At 38.1% G+C, this 24,296-nt stretch overlaps 1 protein-coding gene across 1 annotated transcript in view; it reads left to right on the top strand.

The window, feature by feature from the left end:
- LOC102231291 (phospholipid-transporting ATPase ID-like) overlaps window positions 1-24,296 on the top strand; it is a 46,841-nt gene that overhangs the window by 14,095 nt on the left and 8,450 nt on the right. Inside the window, exons 2-27 of the mRNA XM_023344153.1 lie at window positions 389-469; window positions 2,198-2,259; window positions 3,163-3,276; window positions 5,433-5,531; window positions 10,003-10,064; window positions 12,172-12,244; window positions 13,265-13,335; window positions 13,444-13,526; window positions 14,074-14,232; window positions 14,317-14,405; window positions 15,421-15,608; window positions 15,687-15,895; window positions 16,060-16,103; window positions 16,820-16,985; window positions 17,053-17,241; window positions 17,469-17,584; window positions 18,480-18,644; window positions 18,736-18,847; window positions 19,636-19,741; window positions 19,829-19,961; window positions 20,046-20,229; window positions 20,701-20,924; window positions 21,012-21,095; window positions 21,521-21,766; window positions 21,857-21,995; window positions 22,758-22,888. Of these exons, the coding sequence (XP_023199921.1) occupies window positions 427-469; window positions 2,198-2,259; window positions 3,163-3,276; window positions 5,433-5,531; window positions 10,003-10,064; window positions 12,172-12,244; window positions 13,265-13,335; window positions 13,444-13,526; window positions 14,074-14,232; window positions 14,317-14,405; window positions 15,421-15,608; window positions 15,687-15,895; window positions 16,060-16,103; window positions 16,820-16,985; window positions 17,053-17,241; window positions 17,469-17,584; window positions 18,480-18,644; window positions 18,736-18,847; window positions 19,636-19,741; window positions 19,829-19,961; window positions 20,046-20,229; window positions 20,701-20,924; window positions 21,012-21,095; window positions 21,521-21,766; window positions 21,857-21,995; window positions 22,758-22,888 (3,291 nt within the window). The 5' untranslated portion in view covers window positions 389-426. The remainder of the gene's footprint in view (window positions 1-388; window positions 470-2,197; window positions 2,260-3,162; window positions 3,277-5,432; window positions 5,532-10,002; window positions 10,065-12,171; window positions 12,245-13,264; window positions 13,336-13,443; window positions 13,527-14,073; window positions 14,233-14,316; window positions 14,406-15,420; window positions 15,609-15,686; window positions 15,896-16,059; window positions 16,104-16,819; window positions 16,986-17,052; window positions 17,242-17,468; window positions 17,585-18,479; window positions 18,645-18,735; window positions 18,848-19,635; window positions 19,742-19,828; window positions 19,962-20,045; window positions 20,230-20,700; window positions 20,925-21,011; window positions 21,096-21,520; window positions 21,767-21,856; window positions 21,996-22,757; window positions 22,889-24,296) is intronic.

Consider the following 24,296-nt stretch of genomic DNA (forward strand, 5'->3'; position numbering starts at 1 on the left):
AATTTATCATGTGATTAATTGACTTGTTGCTTCTCGATTAAACCAGCGTAAACTGGGGTTGTGCTGCATTTACTCCCTTTGACAAAAACGTTGACATTTCAACGTCTAGACCTTTAACGGTTTGTTTAGGTCTGAAACGAGGCTGCAGATTGGAAAATTTAAAGGTTCCCTCTTGGAAACTGTTACCTCATGAAGCACATTATGGAAAAGGTTGTAAAGACGGAGCAGCTGGCAAACGGGAGCATCAACATCAGAGCAAACGATGGTTTAAAGCTGCAGTAACATTTTTAATAGAGGTTATATGCATTTAAACAGAATTAAGATGAATTCCTATCATTTAAATGAATGTAATTAATGAAATTTTATTTGATGTCTGTTTCCTCCTCAGATTATGATGGAGAGATAACAGAGGAAGAGGAAGAGAAGATGTCGTTCTTTGGATTGGATTGTTTCCCAAAGACTGAGGGAGGTAAGAACAACAGTTTCTACAGATATTTCAATAATTTAGCCTTTTTTCTTTGATATGGAGTTCATTTGCTGTGGACTTTAGTATCATTATTGTTTCACAGATACATATAAATAAATGTCTAGGATCAGTTTACACATGTTCCTAAACAACTCCTAAAAAGGTGTTTGTTTTTTGCCACATTTAATCTTCACATTATGTACTGACACTGTTAGTCTAACAAAATAAAACAACTTTAAGTTCATAAATCTTTTAAAACCTTTGAAATCTAGTTTCTGTAAAATGTTCAATTCTTAAAACAAACAAAAATGGATTCATAAAATATTTCTAAACATTAAAGAATTACCGACACCAAGAAGAATCCATCAATCCAAGAAACAACAAAAGCCTTAGAAATCTTGCCTGTTATTATGAAACTAAAATTAAAGCATTTGGCCATAATAATCCTTAAATAAGGTGGAATAAAAATGAAATCCCAATCCTGAAAGCTCCGATCTCCACGGTGAAGTTTGGGTGTGGCAGCGTCGTGCTGTTTGGGTGTTTTTGCTGCCAAAGGGAGAAAAATTATGTGGAAATATTGAAGCATCATCTCAAGAAACCTGCTGGTTAGTCTAATCTTGGGCTTACATGGGTATTTAAAACAGACAATGATCCAAAGTGTGTCAACAAATTAGCTTCCATGTGGCTTAGCAACAACAAAGTCAATGTTTTGTAGTTGCCATAGCAAAGCCCTGATCTCATTACTGTAGGTTTGTGGGGAGAGCTGGAAAAGTCCAAATAAATCCCAATTATGACTCTTGGGCCAAATGAATCCTGTTATTATTACTTCTTAATGAAATTCAGATGAAGTACGTATTACATAAAGTTACACCAACTGGTCTTCTCTCACTTGGCACAATTCGATGTGGAGTCAAACAGACCCTTCAAAGTAAAACATTACACTTCCTGTTGTCAGGGGGCGGGGCTTGGGTGATGTCAGCAATGGATCCGTTTGTTTTGCCAGGGATCTGATGAGAACCAATCACAGCAGGTTTCAAACCTCTGGGACCTTTATTGTAGGAGTTATAGCAGTTATTATTATTTTTATGGTGTCTAGTCAAAGTTTGAGGCCTGGCCACGCCTCTTCACCATGCACAAAAAATCTGAACTTTAATCATTTTGGATTTCATGTAACATTTGAGCAAACTCACCCAATTTCAAGCAGATCAATCAAAACCTCTGAGGAGGAAAAAACATCAAAATCCATCAGAATCACACTTCCATCCAAGATGGCCGACTTCCTGTTTGTTTTAGAGCATGAGTTCAACAGAGTTTTGTGTAGGTTTTCGGAAATTCTTCAAGCGTACCGATTTCCATACCTCTACGATAAAGTATTGTAAATAAGTAGCTGTTGGCCTGTATCTGATGTGATTTGCATAAATCCTTAAAATCTGTAGATTTCACACAAGTTTGTAAAATATGGTGAGTTTTTTTATACTTTCAGGCCTCCAAAGAGCCAATTCATTTAGGAAGAATAAAAAACATTTGAAATATTTGGGTTTGACTGCTTTTTTTCTAACTGCTTGACCAACATGAATACTCTATTATCTTTAAAGTCCCAGGAGGGCTGGACTTAAACGTTATGTTACTGTTTGTGTTGAAGAGTTTCCTTCCTTTTATACATCTGTTCTGCATTAAACATCGTTCTATAAATGATGATCCTACAATAATAGTCTCTTTGTCTTTTTAAAGCGGAGCTGGAGAGGAAACTCAGAGCCAACGACCGAGAGTACAACCGCTCCTTTAAATACGCAGTAAGTGGCCTGCAGTCCCTGCATGTTCACAGTGTTTGTTCTGTTGTTTTCCACTTTTGTGACTCCAGCAGTGTGGACTGTCAAGACAAAAGTGATTATTTTGTTTGTATGCAGAGAAAAAAGCCATTTCAGGCGTGTCTTGATTTGTTTGTGTCTGGTTCTGGTTGTTATCAGGAGACTGGATGTCAGCCAAAGAGCTGAAGGTAGAAACTTCTTCTGTAGTCAGCGGCAAATCCTGCATTTCTTTAGAGGAGCAGCCGAGGATACGATCAAACAAACCTCTAGTTTTCTATAAACCGGCAGAACTCTGGATAAACCCATCCTCCATACTGCTTCACTGTGGAATAAACACTCACTTCCCCTCATTTACGGACCGAGCTGTGCTGTGTGTAGGTGGTGTTGTTAGCGTGAAGATCCAGTGATAATGTGATGGCTAGTAAACCTTTCAGCTGCCTGACATGAGCCACCTGCTGCAAAGCAACATGTTTAGACCCTAAATTACTTCTTTAGGTCTCTGATTTAAGGACAAACTTTGAATGGTGTGAGAAAAATAGATGTAGCCTCTCAGTGAACAGAAAAACATTAAATCAAGAAGTAATCAAAAAATAGAATGTTACTTGGTGAAATAAGAAACAGATTTATTATTAAACTCTCAGGAAGTCAGAATACTTGTGGAAAAACATCTCAACAAAAATTTGGCAAAGTCCTAAATGCAGACTTGCTGAATTTCTTTACAAACTTTCCATCACATTTAAATATAATATCTTTATTATCATTTCAAAGCTCCTTCAATGTTAATTTACTTTCTAATTTTAACTATCATTTTAAAATGATAGCTATGACTCTCCAAACATATCTGGCGTCTTTCTAATTTTAATTTTCTTGAACTTTATCTTTTTGCAGACAAACGCCATCAAGACGTCCAAGTACAATTTCTTCACCTTCCTTCCTCTCAACCTGTTCGAACAGTTCCAGAGGATTGCTAACGCCTACTTTCTGGTTCTGCTGGTGCTGCAGGTAAGAGCCAACAAGAAGCTCAAACATCCCTGGCGTAACTAAACATGTATTAAAAGATCACCACATATCTAAACATCACTTATCATTCATTTCATTTTTGTTTTTAGTAAAGAGGAACAAACTTCAGTCAGTTCAACTTAATTTCAGCAAAAATATGTTTCAGTTCAGTTTATTTATAAATGTAATAAAATGGATAGTTGTAAATTTAATTTCCAATACATGCAGATTGAAAACTTAACTTATTCAAGTGATTATTGTTTTTTCTTTGCCTTGGCTAACTTAAAGGTAAGTTAGCTAATAATCTAACTTCTGGGTTACAAGTTAGCTAATTATTAAAAATGTAATAATTTTACTGTTACATTTCTGATAGTACAAAATTTTAATAGTTAAAATGTAAAATTTCTGACTGTTTTTACTACTAAAATTACTGGATATTTGTCATAAACTGGTGATATAAATGAACCAAACTGCTCTTAGTTGAAGTAAAATGAACTGAATTGATCTCTTTGAGGTTTAAAGGCATATTTTTCATCAAAGTTTGCTGTAATCCAACCGCTGTCTAAGAAAAGCACAACATCACAAAGGACACTTCTCACCCCGGACCTTCTCTGTTCACACTGCTGCCTTCAGGCAGAAGATACAGAGCAACCAGAACCAGAACCAACCGTCTCAGACAGTTTCTACCCGATAGCAATAACAAAACTAAATGCAATCAAAAACAACCATTAATCATCATAAATGATGTATGTGAGAATGTGGCTGTTCTTATTTATTAGTTGTTGTTTTTTTTTTACCAGTTATTTGTTAATTCTTACATTGTGTGTGAATTGTGAGACAGTTATTTTTTGTTTTTAAGCATATGCACTGACTGATGGCACCTTTTAAATTTCGTTGTCCTTGTGACAATGACAATAAAGATTTATCTCTATCTATCTGTAATGCAGAGGCTTTTCTAAATATTACAGATGTGGTTGTGGCTTCCTGACTTGCTAGCTTACCACAGCGTTACGTGTTGCAGCTCAGTAGCACGAATCCTGCTTCTGTTGTTAAAGATCTGCAGTTTGATTCCTCATCCTGACTTATTACAACGGAATATAAAGTTTATTCACAGAAAGTTGAATGGAAGGAAAAAGTGCGCACCGGCAACAGGGATAACCAAAGGATATCAAAATAGTTTGAGCTCCATTTGTGTACAGTTATGTTCAATAAATTCAGATTAATTAAGAATATTGTTGAAAAGCTGAAACACATTCTATAGACTAATTATACACAGCATTTGATTAAGCAAGTTATTCTGATTCAGATAATAAAAACCCAACATTTAAGATTGCATATTATATCAGACTAATAAAAAATACATATTTTAATACTGAAACCTAGCCTTAGTGAAATATATGTTTACTATGTGCTTAAAAGGTGTTATTGAATATGGCCGCTTAGTGGGAGGAGTGAAAATAAAGAAAGACAAACAGAAAAAGTCTCAGAGATCCTGACGTTACGTCGCTGTAAAAGGTTTTTCACCAAGCAACTTGAAATCAAACAGAAACTCGAAGCAGTCGCAGCTTTTACATATCGACTCTCAGTTTCAGAGACAGAAGTTTCTCAGGCTGACGCTGCAAACAAACCACACAGAAAATTAAGGAAGTGTGATATCCAGCACAGGAAGTGACCTCATCGTGAGCAAAGCAGCAACTTTGCTCCAGCTACGACGGATAATAAACATGATAAACCGCTCTGTTAGGAGTTCATCAAGCAGCTTTTAAACGTTATTCTTACTGGATTAATTATAACATTAAAGTTACCACTTTATTTTGAAAGCTCTTTCACAGGAAATCAGAGTTTCAAAATTACATTTGTTGTGAATATTTGTAGTCTTATCTATAATAAATATGCAGAAATGGTGAATTAAGGTGCAGGCATGTAGTTTTGTAAGTTTTTTGGATTATTGCTGCCTCTGTCAAAAAAAGTCTTGTATCTGAGCAACAAGACCTAATTATTTATGATTTGATTTACTATTAACTTAATGAGAAAGCAAAAGGTGTGGCTAATAAGAGAAATACTGGGTGTGAATTTTTCATTCTTCTTGAACTGAGATTTCTGTTGAGTTTTGCACAAATGAACAGGAACGAACCGTGAACTGTTGTCTGCTGTTCCAGTTGATTCCTGAGATCTCCTCCCTGTCCTGGTTCACCACCGTCGTTCCTCTCGCCCTCGTGCTGACGGTCACCGCTGCTAAGGACGCAACTGACGACATCGTAAGCAGATTTTCAAATATTTCCTTTTTCTTTTCCCTTTGAAGGAGTATGAGAGTCTGCCCTCTCTGCAGGGACATAGTCACTACCTTTCTTAGATCAAATATTCGACATTTTGAGCTGCGTTTCCATTGGCCTGATAGTTGTTAGGCCTTACTATTAGGCCCAAAGCCCTTTACACATACCCGAAGGCACCATATTTAGTAGTAAAGAAAATAAGACATTTAGTTTCCATTACGCTTTTTTTATTGTTAAATAAAGTAGAAGAAAGAAATGTGATAAAAATCACCATTTTATAGTCAAATTTAGCTTAGCTGATTCTGTTTTTAGGTAAAATGAGGAAACATAAAAAGTCCAGAGAAAGAAAACTGATCAATTATCATCCTCAGGCTGCATTCACACCAGCCTGTTTGTTCCGCTTCAATCCAACTCCAGTCCGTTTGTCTAGAAAGTCCGGTTCAGTTGGGGAGGTGTGAATGCGTAGTCAAAGCCTGATGTGGACCAGAAAAGTGAACTGAGGTCTGCAGCCTAGATCTCAGTTTGGTTGAAGTGAACTCTGGTGAGGTTCGAATGGATATGTGAACACCAAGCAGATTAGAGACCACTCCAAACGCAGGAAGTGGGCTACAGCGCAGGGCATTCTGGGTAAACGCCAGAATGCCCTGTTACCTCAGCGGGAGAAATGGCTTGTGGTTTTGTACCAAAAACAAAAAAGAAATCCTACAACCAATAAAATCTGACGCCACTCCATTTTTGTTTCCGTTTTGTAAAGAAGAAAGTTGCCCTCAGTGTCGTTTTCAGACGTTTTTGTGTCGTTTCCTTCAGTGGTTCTTGGTGCAGCGCCCCCACAGGCCAGGAGGGGAATAGGTTTTTCAAAGGGTTTGGTTGGTTTGACTCAGTGCAGTGAGAAGAAAAAACACAGCACCTAAAAATGTAACAGATGTTGCAGTTTTGGTCCCTAATTAAACCAAGTCTACTGGACCGTCAGGTGTGAAAACACCCTTAACTCACCTGTCTTATGGACACACACTCTGAAAGAAACAACCTAAACTGCCATTTTACGCTTCTATCATGAACACCATTTTACATCTCAACAAAACTTTGCGATCTTTGAATTACTTTTAGTTTCTGCAACTTGACAGACGTTGTATCCTGAACCTCTCTCTCTTCGGAGGTTCTCCTTGGACAAACATCGTAGCGCAAACAGGAAGCGACGTCTCTCCTCATTTTGAAAGGTCTCAGGACTGGAGTGTCTCTGGACATCGGTTGACTTCCTGAAACTCTGTCTTGGATTAACGAAGGACAAACGGACAGAACTGGTACCTGTTGCTTGTCGTTGACACACCCAGTGAATCGTGCAGTGAAATGACCACCAATGGTGGTGAAACAAATGTCACTGACTGTCTGGTGTTTGCGTAAGAGTCTGAACTTCTTCGTCACGATTTTCCCGCAGCTCCTCTTACAGAGTTTTCCCATCCGTTCAGTTAGTCATGTGACCACAAAGTAAGACGAGAAATTAGAGGCATTTACTTTAGACGTGACTTGAGTAATGTTGATAACTGCTTAATGAAACAACCTCTAAACACAAACAGGTGTCATCCCAACATTTAATGCTATTTACTGTGACACTTGGCAACCAGTTTTTGTTCTCATTTTCTCCCTAAAAAGTATAAAACTTTCTTTCAGTGCTTCAAATTGAAATTGTTTGTCATGAGACTTTGTGTAAATGTTTCATCAAACTCGTCTTTTCCGAGTTTCACTTCTCCTTTGCTACTTCAATTATGTCATTTGGGAGTTGAAACTTATTAGGAAATAGTTACAGTTCCTCTTCTTTCAGGGTTGTAACCTCCAAAAGCGATTATTAGAAAGGCAGAACAGAACAGAACGGACCTCTGCAGCGCCGGTTGATCGGTTTTCCTTTAATGTGTTTGAGATTGGGTGTGTGAGAGGGAGTAACGGAGAGATGAGGCAGCACTCAGGAGGAAATAGCTCATGTCATGGGTTGAACGTTAGCTCAGCAGACAGAAACAAAAAGGAGTTGACGGCCAAAAATAATGTTATTTTACCAACTCACCCATAAACTGAGCTGGATAAACGTTAGGTAAACAAATAAAGTTAGCAGATCTGTGGCCAAAACTTTTAAAAAGGCTCTGCAAGTTTACCTTATTGAAAGTAATTTTGCAAAGTTTCTAGGTATTAATAGGAAAAAAATAATCAAACAATTTAGCAAAAGTGAAAGTAACTAGAGAATAAAAAATGCTTGGTAATTTAAAGACAAATATTTTCTATTGTAAGAAGATTTTATTTTGTCCTCTTTAAAAATAGAAATATCTGTGTTGGGACCCAAATTAGTGTCATTCTTGAACTGAAGTCATGGGCCGCACATAATCAGTCCATGGACCACAAAACGGCCCCTGCGCCTCACTTTGGACCCCCGGACCTAAACAAACACTGAAGGAATATTTGGATGTTCATGAAAAGTTTTACAAGCTTCATTTGACTTAAATTTAACAAATGTTCACATTGGATGAACAGATTATGAAAGATATTTTTATAAACTTTTAGGACAATGAAGGACTTTGATCTTTTTGTCGTCGTCGTCATGGTGATTGAGATAAGATCTGGAAGATATTATGTACCAACACATTAAACCAATTAAACACTGGCCAGTTATTTTGGGTCAAGCCTTGTCAAAACGGACTCTATCGATGGTTTGGTTCCCTTTATTTCACAATAAGTCAACTTGAGCTTGTGCAACGAAACTGATCGTATCAAACTTCCTCTAAATATTTGTTCTGACGCACCGATCAGGTTTTACCTGCGCTAAACTAATGTCCTGTTTTCTTTCATACAACAAAGTGCATCAAAAATATTTTATTTCCTATGATTGTTTTTCAGTTTTGGTGCATTTCATAACAGAAAAAACATAAAAATCGTTCAGAACCAATCAAAGAGAAATCGGACGAATCAATTTTAAGTATTTTCTTCCCAAGCAATGAGATTTATTTAGAGTTTTTCAAATCTTGACCAATTCCAAACTTTAACAAGGGAAACTCAGATTTTAGTTTGGACTTTTGCTCATTTTTAGTAAAGTCTTATTTTATTTATTGTATTTCCTCTTTTATAATGTTGTAACTTTACCAAAACAAAGATACTCTGAAAGCATCTGAACATTTTCAGAGGGCTGTTGTTTTGGTTTTGATAAACCATTTAACTCTGTTCTACGAATCATTCAAACCAAAAAGCTTGAAAACTTTAGGGCCAAAATGGATTTAAATATTAATATTTAAGTATATAAATTTAATGCTCGAGCAAACAAAGTAAAATGAATAAAATTTAACAATGGTTAGTGTAATAGTAGGGTTTAAGTGAGAATAAGACTTATTTTTGTGCTATTTTCATGTTTCATTTAGAAACTATTAAAAGATTTGACATTTCAGAGGAAACTGATGCATATAATTTTTTTTCTGTGAGAAAGATTCATTAGGAGGATTTAACTAAAGCTGAAAATCCTCAAAGTGTGCAGAATGTCCTCAGATTAAGTTACATATTGTCTTATCTTAACAGACTGTATCACTTTTATCCAAAGTAACTCATTTTTTAAGCTGGACAGAAGTAACAGACTAAACATGGAGTCATTTCGCATGACTTTGTTGTTTTTGTATTTATAATACTTCATATGTTTCATTTGTTCAAAGCAGTTTAGTGTTGCTTTATTAGTGGATAATTACATGTAAAATGACGCTTTGATCATTTTTCTTTGTCTACAACAGTAAAATAATTACATTGTTTCTCTCCCTCTTTCATGCAGGAGATTAATCTTTGTCTTGAATAAATATCTTACTGCTGTCAGAGTTGTTTTGGAAGTTATTAACTTCTTAAGAGGAAAAACTAATTCAACTGGTTTCCACTAAAACCAGACCTTTCCTCACACTGGGCTTCTTAGAAATCCTTCAACAATTAATTTCTCCTAATAAAAAACATTTTAAAAAAGCTTAAGAAAGGTCAGAAAAGTTCAATACCAACTTCTCCTCAATGTCACCAGTTATTAACAATATTCATATATTTCTCATATTATTTCATTCTGTTACTTTATTTAAATTACAGATCTGTGTTTCTGTTATGGTAAATAAACTGACTCATATGTATATTTAAAGACTAAATTTAAAAAGTGAAGGAAGGAAACCGCCTTTGTTGGCGCCTTTGTCTTCAGACGGACCTGAAACCAGACGATCAATACGGGCCTCATCGCTGCTGTAATCATCCGAGGTTTTAAAAAAGGAAGATGTCTGTCAGCAGGTTTCCTCCCGGGTTCTTTACAGAAACATATCTGCTCCCAGATGCGATAAAAGCCCCTGATGCCGCCTGTTAGTCGGTGATGATGGGTCTGTCTGATCAGAAAGTTGATTCAATAAACAAATTTCATTTCCTGTAACCTGACTGCCGTCACTTTCTGCTCCTTTCTGTCTTCTAGAATCGCCACAGGAGCGACAATCAAGTAAACAACAGAAAAGTTGAAGTACTAATTGACAGGAAGTAAGTTTATTTTATTAAAATGTAAATTTTGTCCCATTTGCCGTCTGTGGCACCGTGTTTGTTGTTTGTTCACAGGTGAAATACGCATCAGATAAACCTTTAAATTATCCAGGAGGATTTCAGTACCTGAACTACCTTAGATGTGAAAATCAACTCACTCACTTCACATATTTGGGATTTCAGACAGGAAACAGAGGAATGCTGGTCATCGTCCTGCTGCTGATTCCTGGACAGAGATAAAAATAATAATAATAATAAAGAAAACATAAGGATCTGCGACTTCGCTCACAGCAGGAAAATGTGATTCAAATCTGATTTTTTCACGGCAACGTCGACATATGGAGTCGAATGGGTTCAGTTAGCAGGTTTAACATGATGACAAATGTGGATGGATGATAAATTTCCCCGGAAGTTATTGTGATAAATAATAATATTTTTGTTTTGACGCCATATTTAAGTAACAAATGGCATAATAATGCAAGAACATATTGTTAAAGATCATTGAACTTTACATTCTAACGAACATTAAACACTGGAGCTGGAAGACATTTTAAATATACAAAATTAATAAAACAACAGAAACAACAAATAAAATTGACTATAAATTCTCTGTAAACAAAATTAAATGGCTAGTAAAGGGCTAGTTGAGACCAAAACACCAGACTGAAGACTTTTATCATCCAGTTTTTGGGTAGAAAGAGAAAAACAATAAATTATGGAAATGGAAATAATTGAGTTTGTTTTAAATGATCATGCAATTAATTTATTGCTTAATGAATAAAGTGAACGGTTATGTCACGTTTCGTCCAACATCGACATCATTGACGAAAACGATGATTGAATTGCTGAATAAATAATAAAATCCGTTAATCCGTTGTTACTTCAGCAAGCAGAGCGCTGCTTTGTGACGTCTGCGTTCTTCTTCTTCTGTGAATTCGGGTCGATTTGGGGTCGTAATCCGTTCACTCAGACGTCTGAATGCAGTCGCATTTAATCCGTAATATGAACGACCTCGCAAAGAAAACCAGAACTCAGAAAAACATCTGAATTGGGAATCAAGACCTGCTGTGTGAACGCAGCCGAACAAAACACAGGAATGAACTTGTATGGCAACACCTTAGTAACAATAATGGACACAGAGAAATTAACTAAGTATGGCAAGACCTAACGAACATAAACGAAGAAAATGATAAAAACACAACAGAAGCCCAAATATCCATAAATATTTAACTAATTTATTTTGTGAAAAACGTTGAAATGCTGAACTCTGAGAGATGAAAACAGAAATATTTTGGTGAATGTTGTTCCTCCACAGCTTTAGGACTGAGGAGGAGACATTCACTTCCAGTTGACATGTTGTCTTCTATTCACAAAAATACAGAGATTTACTTAGATTTGTCTCTTCTTGAACCCATCCAGGTGTGCTGCTTAGTCTAGAACCTGCTTTTTCTTTCTGTTTTAGGGAAACCCAGCCTGTGTTTCGTCACAGTGCTTATCTTTCAGGCCGGCTTGTGTTGTAAATAATTTACTTCCTGTGATTAAACTCTTGCCAGAGGGAGTTAGAGCAAAGAAAGTTCAACAAGAATAAATGAATAAAAAGGACTTTGCATTTGTTTGGAAAGCCGATGTACTAATATCTGAGAAATAAAAAACAACGCAGAAATGTGAAGATGACTCACGAAACAAAAATGGAGCAAACAAAACTAAATATTTCCCAGTTTTATGCTGCCAGGATTTTTCTCTCTACCTACAGAGAAAAAGACAAACATTTGTCTCCAAACAGACGAGTTGAACTGCATTTTCAGAATCACGTCCATTTTAATCCCTGCTGCTTTGATGAACTCTCCTATTTCCTCCGTCCAAGATCGGAAAACGTTCCGAGTTTCTGGCAGACGGACAAACAGAATCATACAGGAAACCAGCAGGAACCAGCAGGGGGAAAGTGGCTTGTATCAGTGTGACCTTTAGGGTCAGACTGGGCTTGTTTATGATCCCTCAGATGGTTTCTTTCCTGGCATAAAAATAGAAAAACTCTTGTTTCCAGCCGACAGCGAACCTCCCACTGTGACTTTCCGAAGCTAAATTTAACTTTGTGATTTGTTCTCAGGCTGCGGAGCGAGAAATGGATGGACGTCCAGGTAGGAGACATCATCAAGCTAGAAAACAACCAGTTTGTAACCGTAAGTAAACCTTTTATTTCATATTTAGCATTATACGTTTGGATTACACGCCTTCACTTTACTGTGTTTTTCCCCATCGTTATAGTTTCAGCTCGTAACTGTGTCATTTCTCCATATAAGCTGGTGTACCTCTGGGTTGTGTACTTGGTCCTCTGCATTTTGCCTTGTTTTCTAATGACTAAGTGTTTTTAAACCTTTTAGTCATTAGACTAACACTATTAGTCAACAGTGAATAAAAAATAACACAAAAGATTTTTTCCTCTTTTGTCAGGCATTAAATAAAACAAAACTTGTCCTGTTTTATGTTAGTTAGGGTCACTGAAATAAAACACAGCATTGTGTCGACTAGGAAATGATTAAAATATTGTTTCTGTTGAAGCTTCATGCTTTAAATATTAGCACCTGTTAGCTACTGTCGCTTTAAAATTAGATGGTTTTTTTGTTTGTTGTTTATTTTTAGGCGTAACAATTGATTCACAATTCAAATTTAAAATGTTATTTAAATAGATATTTCAAAGCATAAAAAGGTTGATATTGGATAATACTGGATCTCACATTTCTGTTTTCTGTCTGCAATGATCACCTCACTGTTGCCAAGTTAGAAACTTTACAGACAAAAAAATAAAAAACGTTTATCAGAATCAGACTTTTCAAAAGTTATCGGCCAGAAAACTGCAATTGGTGCAGCTCTAAATTTTACTTTTCATACATTGTAAACAGTCTGTTGTCTTTTTATTACACATAAACTTTATTTACATGTTATTTAAGGTGATGCTAGTTACACAGTATTTCTATGATGTAATCATGTCTTTTCTCTGCAGAACTTGGTTTTTATATATTTTTAAAATATATTTTTAACACTTTTTGATTTTGTGTGAACTTGAAGACCTCAGTCCTGCTGTTTTGCCTGAATTTTATTCAGAAATAAAATGAGCGGTTTAAAGCTGAACACAATAATTTCCTCTTATGTGATAAAAACAAACGTTGGAAACATTTAACTGGAAAGTGTTTTTACTTCAGGCCGACCTCCTGCTGCTCTCCAGCAGCGAACCTCTGAACCTTGTGTACATAGAGACGGCAGAACTGGACGGGTTCGTTAACTTTAACATTTAAAAGTAACTCATAAGTGTGCCAACTGAAAATAATTCACTTATTTCTTCATTCACTTTTCCCTCCATCTGTTTTCTCCTCTTCCCCAGAGAGACGAACCTGAAGGTCAAGCAGGCCCTTCCTGTCACCGGAGACCTGGGAGGCGATATCGAAAAACTGGCCGATTTTAATGGTAAAAATCAGAGCTGGGTACTAACTAGTTACATTTACTCCATTACAGTTTTATTAGAAACTTTTTAGGGGGAAAAATAAACTTTTAAGAAGTACTTTTACTACGCTGTAGTACTAGAGTAACTTTATAATAAAGTGTTTCTACTCTTACTAGAGTAAAACTTCTGGATTTTCTACCCACTGAATGAAAAACAAACATGTTGTAATAAAAGATTCACCAGACACATCTGCAGTTTTTGTTAAAGTTAATTTTGTTATTTTTTGTCACTTATATGAATTATTGTCATTTTTGTCCTCAAAATACCAAATTTTCCCCTTAACTTTATATTTTGGTCCACCTGATAATGTAACTCAGTAATTTCTACCAAATACTTTTTTACCTTTACTTGAGGAAAAATTTGTATAAGTTGTTATTCTTACATTAGTAAAATCTTTTGTTAAAATCTACTTCACAAGGCTAGAAAAAGTGACAGAAAGGGTCTAAAAAGGCTGAAAGTCATAAATATTTCAGTTCTTTACTATTTACTGCGGCTGTGTCTCGTTTGAAGGCGAAGTTCTCTGCGAACCCCCCAACAATCGTCTCGACCGCTTCAACGGGACGCTGGCGTTCGCCGGTCAGAAATACCCGCTGGACAACGAGAAGATCCTGCTGCGCGGCTGCACCCTGAGGAACACCGACTGGTGCTTCGGCCTGGTGCTGTTCGGGGGTCAGCGAGTCGCTTCGCTCAGGTTTTTAATCTAAAATACCAAAAGAAATGAAAATCTTATTAGTTGTTTTGTCTGTTCTGCAGGTCAGGAGACGAAGCTGATGCAGAACAGTGGGAAGAGCATCTTTAAGAGAACCAGCATCGACCGTCTGATGAACGTTCTGGTTCTATGTGTGAGTTTTAAACTTCTTTAAAACCCCAAGTGTTTTTTAGACGGTATCCTGACATAGTTATGCAACATTGTTTGTTTAATTCAGATATTTAATATGAGTGTTTGCCCAGGGCGGCATTAGAAAGGGGCAGGACGCACAAGAACCAGAAAATTGGTTAGAACAACAAATTTTGCTGGATGACAAATTGTCCCAGTAATTGCATAAGTAATAAAATGACAAACAATGATAAACAAAACAAACTTCCTCTCTTATAGACCAATAAACTTTTATTTTGTAAAGAAATTTTAACACTGGAACTGGAAGACATTTTAAATAACCAAAAAACAACAAACTTGTGGCCCAATTTTCCCAAGAGACTAGACTACCTGCTTCCTGCTGGATTCAAATAATAATAATAATAATAATAATAATAATAATAATAATAATAATAACTACATTTTAATTAAATTAAGGGCATCATTGCTGCAAGAACCACCGCTGATTTTATTGAATTTGCCAATAAATTTGGTGGTTAAACATGAATTTAATAGGGAATAATTAGAACAACCTAAATGGAAAATAAAATAATCAGTTTGGCTTATTTAACAAGACATTAAATTACATAATGACTTATTTTCTGATTGCCTGGCCTTAAACTAAACTATATAGCACTAAAATTATAAAAGTAAAACGTGGAGACGGGTTTTCTCAGCTCCTCTGGTTCTGGTCCTGCTCTGCATCCAGAACCAGAACCAAACATAGAGAAACAGCATTCACAAATCTGGAACAAACTTCCAGAAAACTGAAAAACATCTGAAACACTGAGTTCCTTTAGATCCAGACTAAAACCCAGCTGGTTAAACATAATAAATGAAACACTAACCAACGCAAAATGCAACGTTTCAATTATTGATGACTTTGTATTTTTGTGTTTTTATGATGTAAAGCACCTTGAACTGCCTTGTTGCTGAAATGTACAAATAAACTTAAACTTGGATCCCTGACAATGAAGAAGCTTTTTGCTCTTATTCTGTAGATCTTTGGTTTCCTGGTGTTTATGTGCACAATCCTGGCGATCGGGAACTACATCTGGGAGGTAAACAACGGCTCCAACTTCACCGTCTTCCTGCCCAGGAAAGACAACGCTGGCTTCTCGGCCTTCCTCACCTTCTGGTCCTACATCATCATCCTCAACACCGTGGTGCCCATCTCGCTTTACGTTAGGTGACCTGTCCGAGCACTTTTACATCACTTAACACAAAAAAAAGCGCCAAATATTATATCGGCTGCGTCTTTTTGCAGTGTGGAAATCATTCGGCTGGGGAACAGCTTCTACATCGACTGGGACAGGAAGATGTATTATTCCCACAGCGACACGCCGGCCGAGGCGCGCACCACCACGCTGAACGAGGAGCTCGGTCAGATCAAGTACGTCTTCAGCGACAAGACGGGGACGCTCACCCAGAACATCATGATCTTCAACAAATGCTCCATCAACGGGAAATCCTACGGTGAGTTAAAACGCCTTATTCTGCTGGTTTCAAACTGACAACAACAAAAAACTTCTGCAGCATACAAGGCTTTAGTTCACTCCTTCGATCTGTTATTATTATTATTCTGTATTTTATTTATTTGTTGAAATTTTTTAAGTGTGTATATTTATTTGCTTTTGCAGGAGATGTTTATGACTACACAGGTCAGAGACTTGATATTTCTGAGGTAAGTTCATCAAATTAAATTTACTTCTGTTTACCTGAGTAGTTTTAGGGAAAGGCTAAGAAAAAACTATTTGTTTGAAAGTCTTGGCATGAAAATAAAAGCTTCACAATAGAATTAAAATGTAATAACAAGAGAATAAAGAATTACGAAACTTAAATCGTAATAATAGGAGGATAATCATATTACCAGACTAAAGTCATAAAGTCAGAATAATATGGAAATGAAGTCGTAAAATATAAAAATAGTTTTAAACATTCGAGAATAAAGTAATAATAAAAAAATAAAGTTGTAACTTTATGGGAGGTAAATAAATTAATAAATAAGGAAATACTTTTAACACATCAGTATCAAATTATTTTGAAGTGATTGCGGAAACATCTGAGTTTATTTTGAATAAAAAACATCATAGACTTACCAAGTTGGTCACATCAGAGCTTTATAACTCTTCTCAAGCATTTTTCACATTAAAGCGACTTAATTTTATGTATTTTTTCTAGTAATGTTACATTTTTATTCAGCGAGGACAATAACTTAATTTAAAAAATGTAATTTTTAGTCTGAGATGATTCTCCACCAACATTTTGAAATACAAAACTCAAAAACAGCAGCTGTGATGTTGTGTAGGAGTTTTGAGCTTCATTTTAAGTCAGAAGCTGCTGTTGGGACGCGTTCATCCTGACGTCAGATTACAGGTCCGTTTACTTCCTGATCTGCAGCACAAAGACCCGGTGGACTTCTCCTTCAATGCGCTGGCCGACCCGCGGTTCGTTTTCTACGACCACGCGCTGGTGGAGGCGGTGAAGCTGGAGAACCCGGAGGTCCACGCCTTCTTCAGGCTGCTGGCGCTCTGCCACACCGTCATGGCCGAGGAGAAGAAGGAAGGTGGGTGGAGAAGGTGCCAGCGTTTCTCCCTGGTTTGGAACAGGAAGTCAGCCTGTTTCTCCTGCAGGAGAGCTTCTCTATCAGGCCCAGTCTCCAGACGAAGGCGCACTCGTGACTGCGGCCAGAAACTTCGGATTCGTCTTCCGCTCGCGAACGCCTGACAGCATTTCCATCGTGGAAATGGGAAATCAACGCAGCTACGAACTGCTGGCGATCCTCGACTTCAACAACGTCCGCAAGAGGATGTCCGTCATCGGTGAGAAGCCCGGGTTTTTCTGAGCTGCTTGCCATTTAGTTTCTGTTTCCTGCTAAATGAAACACAGACTTTGGTGTGTGTGTGTGTGTGTGTGCGCGTGTGTGTGTGTGTGTGTGTGTGTGTGTGTGTGTGTGTGTGCGTGTGTGTGTGTGTGTGTGTGTGTGTGTGTGTGTGTGTGTGTGTGTGTGTGTGTGTGTGTGTGTGTGTGTGTGTGTGTGTGTAAACAGTGCGCAGTCCGGAGGGGAAGCTCTCGCTCTACTGCAAAGGCGCCGACACGATCATCTACGAGAGGCTGCACCAGTCCTGCAGCAAGCTGATGGACGTCACCACGGAGCACCTCAACGTCAGTGAAGCTACTTTTCCTCCTCATGCTTTGGTTTCCACTTGTTTGCACGAGTCCAGTCCCTCCACCTGGTCAGGCTGGTCAGGCTGGGCAATAAATCAATCAATCAATAACAATATACAGACACATGATCAATATCAATACATAACACATCTGATAGAATATTCAAGACATACATAGTTCTCATGTGACCTCACACTTTCAGGATCTTTGTAACTGGCAGCCATCTTGGTAGGCAGTTGCTATGACAACAACAAACAAGCTGCAAGCTTAGAAGTAGCTCTCGCCTCGTTCCTACATAACTTTTAAACAATTAAAGTACATTATGACTATTTTTTGATTATCGTTTTTGATCACTCTACCCACCTCTGTGTGACACTAAGATAAATCTCATCAATATTTACTTTAGTGCTTACTGCCGAACTAGCATATTTAGCTTAGCTAACCTAGCTTTTATCTGCTAGCTAAAACGGGCATGTAGCCTACGTGTTTGTTACTACATGTACTCACTCTGCGGGTCACCAGAACCTTCTTATTCACACCAAGAGTTTGTTTGTTCTTTACAAAGGTCACGTTTAGTTGAAGAAGTTTGGATTCTTTACATGCTTTCCCTCTTCTGTCTGTTCACTTGATGTCTGCTAGCTTAGATCCTGTTTATAACAGAAAAAACACTCAGAACCAAAACGATCAGTTTTTTCTCCGGCTGTGTAAATCATAAAGATTCCCATCTAATAAAACTAGCAAGTTTTATTAGATGGGAATCTTTATGATTTACACAGCCGGATGCTTAAGTTTGACTTTGTTTATATCTTCAGATGGTATCACTGCTGCGTTCGCTGCAGAGACGCATGTTTTCACGGTTCATCCTTATAAGTATGTTCGTGCTGATCTGCAGGAATTTGCCGGGGAGGGACTGCGGACGCTCGCTCTAGCCTACAAAGATTTGGACGAGGAGTATTTCAACCAGTGGAGACAGCGCCACCATGAGGCGAGCACCTCGCTGGAAGACAAGGACAGCAAACTGGATGAGCTGTACGAGGAGATAGAGAAGGACCTGCTGGTAGGAAGATAAATAAATATCTGGTTTAAAACAGATAAAAACAGGAAACTAACTGGATTTAATGCATGTTGCTGTTTGTGTTGGTCTGCAGCTGCTGGGAGCAACAGCCATCGAAGACAAGCTACAGGACGGAGTACCTCAGACCATTGAGCAGCTGGCCAAAGCGGACATCAAAATCTGGGTTCTGACTGGCGACAAGCAAGGTATTTAAAGGAAAACTTTGTTTGAAATGAACAACTTAAGCTAAAAAGCAGCCAATATGCTCAATATTTCCTGCATGCAGTGGCGGAGCTAGACTTTTACCCCCGGGGGGCCACGGGGTCTGGAGGGCTCATGGATCAGAACAACAACTAACATATTTATTTATCATATTTATAGGAAACCCAAAAGGTCTGACCCAAGTCACACAGTTTAAAAGGCAACTTTCAAATTCAAGGAAGGTTTCAGAAAAATCTATTTAAAAAAAATTCTAGCTAAGTTTTATGGCATTTAGGGAATATAAATTATTTTGGTAATTTTAACTGACCTGAAACAAGAAGAGTTTGACCAGATTTAACTTCAGACTCCGAGAAAAAAAAGAGAGGTTGCGTCTTTTGTAAATATCTGGTTAAAACTTTATATTTAAATCATTTTAATTGTCCCAGATTCTCATCTGGGAAGGAAGAGCGCCCCCTGTAGCTCTGCCCCTGCCTTCACTCCTTGAAATAACGGAGGGTCGTTAATTCACCTTTCATCCAGGTGTCCAGTCGTCCAATCAAAATGTCTTAAAATGTTAAAATGAATGAAATGTAAGTTGGCCTTAAATACAGTAATCACAGGTCTTCATTTTTTTAGTTTTTTTCTGTCGGGCAAAACTTCAAGGTGGCAATAAAAGGTCTGAAAAGATCTTAAATGTGACATTTCATGCTCTGTGTGTGAAGGGATTCTTTACTTTGACCTGGACTGAGACTTTGTCCAGTCTTGTTTGTTACAGTTTTAGTTTGTCTTTTAGAAACGGCAGAAAACATCGGCTACTCGTGCAACCTGCTGCGGGAGGAAATGAAAGACGTCTTCATCGTCTCGGGTCACTCGCCTGAGGATGTCAGACAAGAACTGAGGTCAGAGGAACATTTCTAAAGTCTTTATGAAGCCAAGTCATTTTTAAGCTCTAATTTAACCAGCTGTAGTTTTGATTTTTGGAGCAGAAATGCACAAAACTCCATGAAACCAGATGGAGCACCAAACAGCCTGCTTTTGCCAGAGGAGAAGAGTAAAAATTTGATTAAAGACGAGGAGGCCAATGGGGAGTATGGACTTGTTATCAACGGACACAGTCTGGTACGTTACAACAGCTCCCTCTACTGGCCAATGAATCAATGAACCTGGATATTTATGAGTAATGCTCCTGTTTTTGTGGGACAGGCGTACGCCCTGGAGAGCAGCATGGAGCTGGAGTTCCTCAGGACGGCGTGTTTGTGTAAAGCGGTGATCTGCTGCAGGGTGACGCCGCTGCAGAAGGCCCACGTGGTGGAGCTGGTCAAGAAGTACAAGAAGGCGGTAACTCTGGCTATAGGTGATGGAGCCAACGACGTCAGCATGATCAAAGGTACCACCAAGGTTTTGGTTTTAGTCAGTTCGGTAAACAGAATAACGTCACGCTTCATATTTTCTGAAATAAATGCTGAAATTTGTTTTTTTCTATGGTGAGTTTTGTATTTAAAAGGCGATTATAATGAAACAACAGTGTGGAATAACAAAAGAAAGTCATAACTTCCTCAGTTCTGTCCTTCATGTTGACAGAAACAGCATCTAGTATTAAGCTGCTGCTGAATACAGACAGTTTGATTTTACACACAAAACTGTGATACTCCACGATTTTTGTGTTTTTCTGCCACCTACTGGACAATAAAAGGACGACAGCTTAGAGTCTGAGGCGTTTTATTGGAATTAAGATCATCTATCCGTCTGTACATCCATCCATTCATCCAATTGTTTTACTTTAAGCATATTTCTGCAAATGTCCCTCTGTTTTTAAATCATCTTTAAATAAATCATTCCTCTCTCTGTCTCCTCCAAGCGGCTCATATTGGTGTTGGCATCTCAGGACAGGAGGGCATGCAGGCCGTCCTGTCCAGCGACTACTCCTTCGCCCAGTTCCGCTTCCTGCAGCGCCTCCTGCTGGTGCACGGACGCTGGTCCTACCTGCGCATGTGCAAATTCCTGCGCTACTTCTTCTACAAGAACTTCACCTTCACCTTTGTCCACTTCTGGTTTGCCTTCTTCTGCGGATTCTCGGCGCAGGTGAGACAGCCAAAGATGAGTCCTGACATTTAAACGTCAGTTTTTCACCACTCAGAAAAATAAGAAATTTGAACTTTGCTCTTTCAGACGGTGTATGACGAGTGGTTCATCACGCTCTACAACCTGATGTACACAGCGCTGCCTGTTCTGGGAATGAGCCTGTTTGATCAGGTAATAATGTGAACAAGTAATCCAATCATCATTAATTGTTATGTTTTCTTAGAATAAAATTTGTTCCAATCCACAAACTTTTAATGAAACCGTTTCAGGCCTTCTTTTATTGTTGTAATTTTGCCTCCATCCAGCAGAGGGCGCCGCTGGCCATCAGCGCCATCTGATATATAAACAAAGATGATGGCCATTTTATAATGTGAAAAGAGAAACAGTCCCTAAAACACACATGCAGTTCTGATTTGAAATATAAACACTCAACAAGTGGCGAAAGTTTCACCTTAATTAATAGCTTAATAACTGATTCATAGCTTTTTGATCCATGTTCCAAAAGATTAAACAACATTTTTAATTGTGCAAAAGTAGGAGTTTCTACCTAAAATTTGGATTCACAGTCTTCACCTTTGTCTCCCTCTGCTGGTCAGGATGTGAACGACGCGTGGAGTTTCCAGCACCCACAGCTCTACATTCCCGGCCAACTCAGCCTGTACTTCAGCAAGACGACCTTCTTCAAATGTGCCGTCCACAGCTGGTACTGCTCCCTGGTGCTGTTCTTCATCCCGTACGCCGCGCTGCAGGACACGGTGAGGGACGACGGGAAGGACGTGGCCGACTACCAGTCCTTCGCCCTGCTCACGCAGACCTGCCTGCTGTTTGCAGTCAGCATCCAGGTGCGGAGGAACAACCTGCTGTCTAGTGTTTTTCAGGAATGTACAGAGTGAAGTGAACATTTTGAAGATGGTCTGTCTGCTTGTCGGTAGCTGGGGTTGGAGATGTCCTACTGGACGGCGGTGAACACCTTCTTCGTTTTGGGAAGTCTGGCCATGTACTTCGCCGTCACCTTCACCATGTACAGCAACGGCACGTTCCTCATCGTTCCATCAGCTTTTCCCTTCATAGGTGAGGATCCGTCAGCTTCAAGCGAGGCTGACTGGACTTGGATCGCATTAAAAACAAAATACATCTACTCTCTCTATAGACTGTCGCAATAATTCAATTAATCACATAATAAATTAAAATAAGCCCAATAACTTCCACTTGGATGATTTATGTTTTTCTCTATTCTCTCTCTTTCCACCAAAAACTGGATGATAAAAGTCTCCAGTCTGGTGCTTTGGTCTCTCAACCAGCTCCTTTTTAGAGGAACAGTTTGGTTTGGAAAGACTTTCTAATCCATTTGTTTTTTCTGTTGTTTTTGTTTATTTATTTTGTGTATTTAAATGTCTTCCAGTTTTAAATATTCATTAAAATTTAAAGTTTATTGATCTTAGAGAATGTGTTCTTGCACTATTATGCCATTATTAATTTTATATTACTGGAAAATTGTCTCAAAATAACAATTTTACCATTTATCACAATAACTTAGATCTAAATCTAATAAAAATTAAAGTTTTCATATTTAGACCTTTTGGTATTTTCTGTTTATAAGATAAACAAATTATTTTTAGAATATTTTATTCATTATTGAGCCTTGAGAACATTGCCTTTTAGTTATTATTATTATTATTATTATTATTCCTTTATTTCTCCCATATTTGGTTGAGATATATCAGTTTTGTTGTCAATAAATGTGATTTAAAAAAACAAGTTTCATCCATGTCTGACTGAACCTGATGACCTTTTTAAAAAGCTAATTTTATTTTATTTTGTTTGTTTCTTTAGGAACGGCTCGAAACTCTCTGAACCAGCCCAACGTTTGGCTGACGATCATCCTGACCTCCATCCTGTGCGTACTTCCTGTGGTTACCTGCCGCTTCCTGTTGATTCAGCTCTGCCCCACCATCAACGACAAGGTGCAGGAAACACCAGGAGCCGCTTTGCATGTTCACCAATGCACAGCGGCGTTCCTGGAATGTCATTTGCCTGTAGCGTGTCCCTCGTTCTTTTAAAGAAAGCAACATGCTATTCAATGCTAAATTATTGAATAAGTAAATATGAGCTCAATAACAAATATATTTATTGTTTTATATCTGTTATTTAGGTCTGAAAGTGTTATTCTACCCTTTCAGCTTTCCAGAGTTTCAGGAACTTCTTTAGAAATGTGAACTGTGGACGGCGACATTAGCGTCTGTTCTGCTACATGTTTAGCATTGAGATGCTATTTTAGGCCTGAATTGCTTCGTTATAAGCTAAACCAGGGAGAGAACTAAAACATGCAGGATGCCGGTGTTCTGACTATCGGTGCTACCTCGTCAGATTTTCCTACCTTAGCACGGATAGATAGCTGTCGTGGAAAAAAATACTATTTCCAAGCACTGTTCAGGTGAAATCACTCAGTCAGGTGTATTCATATATTGTGCACAATACAGAGAGCTTGTAGGTGAGGCTCAGCTCTCTGCTGCCTCACCAGCTGCGCTTCCGAGCATTTGAATGGAAAAATGCAAAAATTCAGCGATTTTGAAGACAAAAGAATCAAGATTGGTCAAGCTAAATAAAAAATAAATACTTTACAGTACAAACCACATGGAGAAAATAGCAATCTAAATTATTTTTTCATTATATTTTTCCATTATGACAGGTGAGGCTCTGCCTCACTTGCCTCCCGTGACTGCACCTCACTGGTAACTATGGCAACCAGTGACAGTTTAAAAGCCCACTGACTCTTTCTGTAGCCAGGTTGCGCGCGCATCCGTCCTGTTAATAAAAAATCCATCAGACAAGCCCGCTCTGAATATCAAACGGAACTGTGACATCACAATGTGAAATCACAATATAACTCCAAAGGCAGAATTCTGACATCACCAGCGATGATATAAACTCCTCACACTGATCTACTTTCATCACAGCCGTTTAGCCGCCGTTGTTGATACATTTCTCTTGAGAATTTATTTAGCAGTTCGTAGTAAGATTTTCAACATTGTTTGGTGAACATTTCTTTTTCATCAAGCTTAACGTGAAAACTTAACTGAGTATCTAGAGAATTGATTTATCTTAGAACCTGAAACAAGCAAAGGTTACAATGCAGTCCAACCAACTTAGAGTTGAAGAGGTTGAATCCGACAACATTGTTGAAAGGGAGTTCCAGCCACCCACGCCACCCAAACGCAAGAAGAAGAAGGTGTCGTTTGCAGTCTGGTGGGAGCTGCACGCACCTGAGGAGCTTAAGATTTCTGCTGAAAGTATCGAACAGCAGGACGCTTCACTGGTGGTTGAAAATGAATCAATCACCAAAGCACTAGAGACTGTGGATCAAAAAGGGGA

The sequence above is a fragment of the Xiphophorus maculatus genome, chromosome 12 (assembly GCF_002775205.1).
Source record: "Xiphophorus maculatus strain JP 163 A chromosome 12, X_maculatus-5.0-male, whole genome shotgun sequence".
Taxonomy (NCBI): domain Eukaryota; kingdom Metazoa; phylum Chordata; class Actinopteri; order Cyprinodontiformes; family Poeciliidae; genus Xiphophorus; species Xiphophorus maculatus.